The sequence below is a fragment of the Cyprinodon variegatus genome, unplaced genomic scaffold (assembly GCF_000732505.1).
Source record: "Cyprinodon variegatus isolate N-32 unplaced genomic scaffold, C_variegatus-1.0 Scaffold1098, whole genome shotgun sequence".
NCBI lineage: Eukaryota > Metazoa > Chordata > Actinopteri > Cyprinodontiformes > Cyprinodontidae > Cyprinodon > Cyprinodon variegatus.
In genome coordinates, this window is record NW_015151551.1 from 25,328 (window position 1) to 34,509 (window position 9,182).

Here is a 9,182-nt window from a genome sequence, read left to right on the forward strand (position 1 = left end):
TACTAATAATAATAATAATAATAATAATTAAACTTTATTGATCTTACATTGGAGAAATTTCCCTCTCATGCAGCCATTGTGTGGCGCCTGGGGAACAATCAGGGGTTAAGGGTCTTTGCTCAGAGAGCCAGAGTGGCAGTCTGTGGGAGTGGGTTTGGAACTCACAACCTCAGGATTCCAAGCTCTGACCCCTAACCACTAGGCTGCCACTGCCACTTTAAATTTAAAAGTATTAGAATAGAATAGAATAAACTTTATTGTCCCACAATGAAAAAATTATGGTGTTACAGCAGCAAAGGATTATAGCAAACGTGTTCACACAAATGTGGACCTTTAAAAAAAAGTGTATAAAATAGCAGAATAAGTGAAATAAAATACTATACAGTGTTTTGCAATATAATTATTGTGAATCTGGAAAGAATAAGTATATAATTATAACATTCTTAGTAACAGCAAATTGGATATTCAGCCATAAATATGTAATTAAGGTATTATTTGATGGAAAAGGCCTTTTGAAAGTGAACATTTTCCGAATTTTGTCTCATTACTCCAACAAACTTCAGAGTATCTAACTGAAGTAACGGAGAAACCCAAATATAAAACCAACATCAAATGTTGTTTAATCAAAAACATTTGATGTTGATTTATATTCACCTCCTTTTGCTGAAATTAGTGCAGCACATTATTTTGGGAATGTATCTACCAGGTTTGCACATCTAGGCTAAGTCCTCTTTGCAGAATAGCTTTGGTTGTTCTTTCAGGATGGATGAAGCATCACTCTTAGTTTATAAGTTCAAGTCTTAACACAGAATCTTAACGCAATCGACGTCTGAACTTGATGCTGTTTGTTCACTATAACAATCCTCCAAAGCCTCCATAAAGCAGCTGGAATTATCATTGAATTCCTTACAGGGTGGACTCTGTTTAGCAATGGGGTGATTGTTGAAGACGACTGAAAGGGGTTGGGCTTTATTTAAGGTTGTTCTGTGACAAAAAAGGGAAGAAGTTAAAGGCATGTAACACCTTTGGCAGGCGATGTATGGGTGATAATCCCCGTGTTGGAGCCCAGCTCGGTTTCACACTGAGAAGAAACAAACCATAGAGTTCAGTTCTGATTCGCTCCACTGGAGCTCCTCTCTGCACCTGTCACATTTTTTATTATGTTTTGATTTTTTGAGAGACTCAGAGGGGGAAATAATATATGTATTTAATCCACATTTTGTTTTATCTTTGATCTCTGTTATAATTTGCCAACAGACGGGCGTCCGGCACCTCCACTGAAAGGCCAGCTGAGGAGAAGGAAAGAGAAAGAAGAGTTGGCCGTAAGCACCACTATTAAAGTCTCTCTTTGTCGCTCGGCTGTTTCCTTCTCCTTCACACCCATCAGTTCCCTTCTTTCTTTTCTCAGAGGCGTATTGTGATGCTGAACTCTGAGGTGGACCGAGGAATAGAAGTCTGGGAAGAGAAGCAACAAGAGGCCAAACGGATGGAGGAGCACAAACAGTCTCTTTTACTAAAACCTAAAGGGAATTTGTTAATAAAGAAACCCAGGAGTTAGGAACTGATTATTTGCTATTTGTTTAATAAATGCTGTTTCTGTTTTGTCAAAAGTAAAAATTTACTTGTCTTTGTTGCTTCTGGATTGAGATGGTTGGGGGGGGGGGACAAGTACTGCATTGTTTATACTCCACCTCCACTAGATGGCAGCATTTCTCCCTTATGAAAAAAATTATTTTGTTGTTGTGGAAAAGGACTGTTTAGCATAAAGCATCACTTATTTACATCCCTTTTACTGAAAACTCAGCATATCATACCTTTTTGCCAAGATAAAGATGTATGAAATGCCTTTTTTCTCTAAATCATTTTATGTTTTAACTTCATCTGGTGTTCTCCAGAAAGGATTGTTTTGCTCTGCTAAGACATTTAGCTGCTGCTGAAAGCAACATCTGCTTTAGAGGTTCTGAGAGCTGAGGCAGGCGACCCAGTTAACTGAACGTGTCCAAAATGAGTTCAAAGCTTTTAAACGCATATAGCTTTGAATTTTTGTTCAGGAAAAGGAGAGTCGGATCTTTGCAGCATGTGATCTGGTCATCTCTTAAAATGTATTTCTAACGACCTCAAAAGAGCCATTGAAGACAATTTATTTAGCTTTTTGTTGTTTGCAGAGTTTTGTTTTCCACTGCCACTCGTTCAGACTCATACTAGCAGAGGGGAATACTTACTAAAACTTCTGTTCTTCATGGAAAAAATCCACCAACATCAGTCCAAGAACATGGTGTGTAACAGATCGAGAGCTTAGAGAGGAGCCCTTTAAGTGTTGTTATTGTAAACAACCATTAACATACCGCAGCTGTTGCCTGTCTACAGTTTGACCATCTATCTGTTTACCTTTCCAAATAGGTTTTTGATGCATATAAGGCAAGAAGACTTAGCAAAAGCTAAGCTTCTTATTTTTTTTCACATAATTATCATACATGATTCATGTCATACTTTGGGTTTAGAATAATTAATTGTTGCAGTTTAAAACCTGGCTTTAATCTGATGTTTTTAGTGTTTCCTGTTGCTTAATAAACAGCTAAAGCTGCACTTTGTCAAACTTTTTTTTAGCTTCTTATCCCCAAAAAATATAGAGTAGCAGCTAAAATTCATAACGGATGCATTAAATAAAGTATTAATGTAAAATGATTTTATATCTCTTAAGACAGTTCAAGAAGTAAAATAAAAATCGATGTATAGACTGACGTTTTAAAGCCTTTATGTTAATTATGAAGGTTTTAAAGCTCAAATTTAATGAAAACATGTCTAAGATTATATTACATCAAAAAGTTTTTATGCAGATGTGTTCAGTACAGTTATTTTTTAATATCTGCATAAAGTCGTATAAAAAAAACCCAAACACTTTTAATCCAACAATTGTGCTTTAAAACCGATTGTAAACAGCCTGGTATAACGGACCAAAATCCATCAACAGCTAGTAGACATTTTGTTTTTATCTGTCTCTAAACAGTTGAAGATTTCTGCTTTAAACACTCTTTAGTTTTTCTGTGTTGACTTCCTTCCACTTCATTTGTTTTTAAGCTAATTTAAGAAGTGAGATTCCTCACTGTGGGATCATTAAAATCTTTTCTCAAGTGGTTCTCAAATGCTCCACAGCCTGACTGCGGCATCTAAGAGTCGGTCCTCCTTTGATTAGAGTTATGGGATCTTGCCTTTTTTTTTTAAGCTGTTCAATGGTTACAACGTCATGAAAAATATCCTGGGTCAGTTTTTTTTTTTATCTCAGAACTTTCATATCATAAAACCAAACTGTTTAATGTTTGATCCAGAAATGTTTTCATATGTTTCATTGTAAATTGAACCAAGCTGGTTCTTCTTCAAACATTGTTCCCTCCCATGTTCATGATCTACTGTCTACAAACTGATTACTGGCTGAACAGTAAAATCCCTTAATTTGAACCTGTCTGACAACATGAAGTAGGTTGACATAAATAAGTCTAAATAAGAACAGATGAGAAATAATGTTCTGATAGTTACTAATCTGGAAGTCTTTGGGATTCCAGCAATCTATAGAGCGAGTGAATGCTATCATTGAACCAAGCTCGGACTGGTAATCGGTGATACCGGGCATTTGCCCGGTGGGCCGGTCCTAATTTCAGCGTGCGAGGGCCGGCCCCCCCTTACATCATAACAGCCCCAACAGTTACTCTCCGGCCAAAGCTCCTACCTGTGACAGTAAGTAATCAAAAAAGCTCTATTAGTAATACAATATTAACTACAAAATGATGCATGGAGTATATATAGCCTTTCCTTGTCATGCACATTCTTGTGACGGTTGGCATATGGTGTCATTTTCTATTTCTTCAAACTGTAAAATCCTTGCAACAAACTAAATTATAATAAAACTAAAATGCTTTCTTTAAACCAAATTAAGATGTTCCTCTTATATTTTCCAAATTTAGGTTTGAATATTTAGCAAAAATATGTTGCAGTGCATGATGGGGTTTTGCATCAGACGTTTCCCGTCTTACGTGCGTTGTTGCCAGGTTGGGATGTTTCCCAATCTGGCAGTTTATGACGGCCGTCTATGGGTAAAAAATAGTTTTTCTTTAGATTAATTGCCTAAGAGATCAATAGACTTTGGTTCAAATTGGGTGAGATTTCTTATATCCAGGCGGTTTATGAAAATCTTTTTGGCTGGAAAACGTGAGTCAGTGGCATCTGCTATTGGTTATGGTTGTCGTGTGATGCTTGAAGATAGATTGGTTAATCCACAATGTGTATTCGTATTGTGTTTCACATCTGAGATGGGTCCATAAGTGGGCCGGTGTAGATGGAGGAATTTCCCAGGGCCGAAATTAGTTCCCAGTCCGAGCCTGCATTGAACGCACATAACAGTGCAGAGCCTACCCAGAAGTGGCTGATTAAAGGTATAGTCGAGGATGTTCTTTTTCCGGGTGGATCGTCAAAATAACTCAATCATTCTGGTGATATGTTTACGTAAGGTCGTCCTCAGAGATGGGAAGTAACGAAGTACAAATACTTCGTTACTGTACTCAAGTAGATTTTTCTGATATTTTTACTTTACTTTACTACTTATTTTTATGGCGACTTTTTACTTCTACTCCTTACATTTTTACACAAATATCTGTACTTTCTACTCCTTACATTTTAAAAAATTGGCTCGTTACTTTAGTTTTGAATCATTTCAATGGAGTTACCGTTATTATTTTTCACGTCATCAATACCAAATTCAATCTAATTGGATGGGAATCTACGTTGCATTTGACGCACCACTACAAGATGAGTCGACAGATTCGGCGGTATTCATTCACGGCAAATCATTGCAGCTTGGTGGCGGTGGCGTTAGCATAGTAGCATGGACGACGAGATGATTGAAAATGAACACAACGGAGATCTAGTCCTATTGGCAGACATCCATTTAAAATGTAGGCAACGGCATGAAAAAAGTGGTTTCTACTTTTACTTTCATACTTTAAGTAAATTTACAAGCCTGTACTTTGTTACTTTTACTTGAGTAAAGAAGTTTAATCAGTACTTCCACTTTTACAAGTGTATTTTTAACACAATTATCTGTACTTTTACTCAAGTACGGAAAGTGAGTACTTTGGCTATTTCTGGTCGACCTCGTGCTCGTCCCCATCTTCACTTACCGGTGGTGAGTCTGACATAGTGGAAAAATTGCAAAACAGCAACTTTTAAACAGAGCGTGCATGACTGAAATGGACTTGTGCATACTCTCACACGCGTTTTATAGGCGTTTCCTCTCGGGAGCAGGTACAGGGTTGTGCATGTGCATTAAAAAAATAAAATAAAATTGGAGAGGATGGGTCTTTTTAAAGATTCATGAAAATTCTCCACTATATCTCTAGCAAAATGACTCCTAAAGGGCTTTGATGATTCATTCAGGAGGTTAAAAGAACCCATAATATCACCTAAAGCCACATAACCCTCCCACACAACTCTTTGAGCCAGTGTTTTTAATTCATAATTTAGAGAGAAACTGGAGAAAAAATGGCATTCTTGGTAGCACTCCAACAGCAAAACCACCACCATCTTAATGAACCCCCAGACTTTTGGGAATGTATTCTACAGACTGACAAACCAAAAATTTCTGACCTCAAACTATCCAAGTATGTTCAAAACAGACTCTAATACTAATTCAGTAACATGCTTGTAGCAGTTTGTTGGTCGGGACATAGAAGCCCTGCTGTAAACGATGACGCCATGAAAGCTGCTCATTACCAGGAAATCCAGAAGGAGAAAGCCCATCTTTCTTTTAGTTCTTTCTTTCTTTTTCATCTTTTTTTCATACTATTTTTCAAGGCTTCACTTTTAAAAAAGATGAAATTGTCCAGAGAGCTGTTCCAAACGAACTTTCTTTTTGTTTTACACTTGTATGAACAAAAAGACAAATAAAATCTAAAGTCTAATCTGTCAATAAGTGACCATTGATACAGCATTGAATAACATCAAATGCTCCTCTAAATGGAATAAAAAACAATTTTATGGCAATGCTGAATTACGACCAGAAATGGACGATTGCTCCAATGTGGTCAAAATAAAAACAATTTAACAAAAAAGACTGGCTCAAAATTCTTTGGGGTTGATTACTTTTCCACGTTGGGTCCGTTTGGTTTTGATGACTCCTCTCCTTCAATAAATCATCTAAAATGAGATTCTTTTATTTACTCAGCTTGTCCCTGGCTTAAATGTGCTTAATGACCTTAAATATGTGAGACAATAATGCAATATAGCAGAAAAAAACATTTTTCGCAGAACTCCATTAGTGGGAAATGTAATATTACATCATTTCCTTCATAAATTTATGACCAAGTGGAAGGTCTTTGGGGAGTTTTTGGTCCTATTTGCAATGAAGTCTGTGGCGATGTTGCTCAGCTGCGTTTTCATGTAGTCAGCATTAAATTGGTGTGACTTTAACTCATAAAGGGACTGTTTACAATCTGAACTAACCCTCTCCTCTCCACCACTCCCCCGCAGACTCTGCTCACCCTGACTTTCAGGTTTTCTTCTCCCTTCCTCGTGGTTTTTCTTTCTCTCTGCCCTGACTTTTTGTTGCAGACTTCAGCAAAGCCTCACTGTAATTAGGGCAGCTGCAGCCGCTGAGTTGCAGATTCTTTCCTGTGGATATGGGAGGGTTTGTCCCACCTCCCCTCCTCCCTCTTTATTTCACTCAAAAAAATTTTTTTTGTGTGTCATATTTGACCTAAAAAGAGCTGAGTGCAATAAAACCTCCAATAAAACCTACGTTTTCTCAGAGTGGTCACACCTGCCCCTTCAAATTAAGAAATGCAACACCCCGTTGTTTTCCCCCCAACGTTCCTTTTTGTGCAAGGAAGGCCCTTTCTTTCAGCACCCCCCCTCCACCCTTTTCTTCTCCTCTTCGTGTTGTTTTGGTTTTAGGGAAATGAGAAACAGATGTTGCTTATTGTGCAGAAGTCAGCGCTGAAGGGAGGTTTAAGGGTAGAGGCTGTTAGGTGAGGCTAAAGGACGACACAGATGTGGTTTCTTATGAGCATCAGCCCACAGATCCAGACACAGAGTGGTTTTCCTGGCACATCTGAAGCTGCCTTGGGACGGGGGGGTGGGTGGGGGTCTTCTGATCCAGCAGCCTGGCTTATAAAGGCCTCTTCCTGACCTTGGTGTTCCTAGAAAAAGCGTGGGGTAGCATCTGTAGCATGTCTGAACACTTTGAACTCTACATGACTTATGAGAGTTGCCTCTGCAGCCTGTAATTATCCCCGTTTGTTGCTTTTAATACAGCGCCGTCCTTATTTCGAGCCACTTTCCACTGACAAAGAGGAGTATTTCCTCATGATTTCTAACGATAGTTTTAAATGCCATCAATGTTTGCACTCTGTGTCCAAAAAAACAGGCTCCAATGCAGAGTGTTAAATTGAGGCCAAACGTGCAAAAAAAGGGGCTAATAAATTAAAAGTAGAAAGTATGCAGAGCCATGATGTAGGTAACCCAAGCAGACTTCCAGGTCAAAATGCAAGCAGCCATCCTGGCCACTTCCTGCCTGGCATGGAGAAGGCGTGCAGCGCCTGATGGTTTGTTTCTGCAACACCCAGCCACAGTGTACGGGCTCCAAGGTAAAATGGCTGACGGTGGCAAAGGAAAGCGAAGAAAGGAGAAGGGGGGAAAAAATGGCTCATGAGTGAGAGAAAAAGCAGAGCTGATCTTTCCAGGAGGATGAACATCATTCCAGATGAAAACAGACAGCATGAGGAGAAAATGTGATGCTGGCCAGAGGCGGTGAGGGTTTTATGTAGCTGATATTTAATCGACATTACTTTAATAAAACATGTCCACCTTGTATTTCACTACTGCTCTTTGGATTTAAAGCATGCAGAAAAGTTTTTTTTTTAACCTCTACTTGTCAATTTTTGAACTGATTAAGTTCAGAGTTGATTATGGTGAAGGAAGGTCTAATTTAGAGGTTCTGGGATCATAGAAACCAAAAAGAATTAGTTGGTGATCCTCCTCATAATTTTTTATGCATCCTTTGAGGCTGTTCACTTTCTCTTATTGTTTAGAAAACTGTCAGATGATCTGGCAACTGCCTGCAACATCACGCTATACGTGATGCCAAAAACGATCCATTCTTGTAACCCACAGAGCAAAAATTGGTTGAAAAGACATTGAAAATAAACTACAGGGTTTACACCCAGATGATGTCTACATTTGGTTGAAAAGTGAAGTGTTAAAAGCAGTATTTTGAGATAGTTGAAAAGACGCTGAAATCTGGGTTTGCAATGTCTTTTTAACTATAATCTGATTAAAGACGGACAAAATCATCCATCTAATATCTTCCGCTTTCTCCGGGGCCCAGTCATGGAGGCAGCTGTCTAAGGAGAGATGCCTAGACTTCCACACAGGACCCTGAGGCAACACCAGGCCAGCTCAGAGACATAGTCCCTCTAGCGTGTCCTGGGCCTTCCACAAGGCCTCATCCCAATGGGACATGCCTTGAACAATTACAGAGGGAGGCGACCATGAGGCATCCAAAACAGCTGCCTGAGCCACCTCAGCTGGCTCCTTTCGATCGAGGTGGAGGAGCAACGACTCTACTCCGAGCTCCTCCCGGGTAACTGAGCTCCTCACCCGATCTGGAAGGGTGCGCCCAACCACCCTGCAAAGGAAACTCGCTTGTATTCCCAATCTTATCCTTTCCGTTATTACCCAGATCTAATGACCACAGGTGAGGGGGGGAACTTAAACTGAGAGACAAAATCAGACCAAACAAAAACAACCCAATTTTTAGCAACAATTTCTGGACTAAATCAAGATTATGATGAACTGACTAGATTTAGCCTAAAAGCCAATATCTGAATGATGTCTGTTGTTTAGGGGATTTATCTGCTGGATTCGCCTTTATTATTGTAAATTGTTTAATAAGTGACACAGTGGGTAACACTGCTGCCTTGCAGCAAGAAGGTTCTGGGTTTGATTCCTGGCCCGGAGTCTTGCTGCATGTGGATTTTCCCCAGGTGGATTTTCCCCAGCTTCCTCCCACAGTCCAAAAGCATGACTGGTAGGTTTAACTGGCTTCTCTAAATTCTCCTAAGGTGTGATTTTGTGCTTAATGGTTGTTTGTCTCTATGTTACACTGGGATGGATTGGTGACCTGTCCAGGGTGT

The 9,182-nt window shown here is 39.3% G+C and overlaps 1 protein-coding gene across 1 annotated transcript in view; it reads left to right on the top strand.

Annotated features, from left to right (window-relative positions):
* mrpl52 (mitochondrial ribosomal protein L52) overlaps window positions 1–1,658 on the top strand; it is a 3,318-nt gene extending 1,660 nt beyond the window's left edge. The window contains exons 4-5 of the mRNA XM_015400396.1: window positions 1,258–1,322; window positions 1,409–1,658. Of these exons, the coding sequence (XP_015255882.1) occupies window positions 1,258–1,322; window positions 1,409–1,558 (215 nt within the window). The 3' untranslated portion in view covers window positions 1,559–1,658. The remainder of the gene's footprint in view (window positions 1–1,257; window positions 1,323–1,408) is intronic.
* Window positions 1,659–9,182: the final 7,524 nt, after the last annotated feature.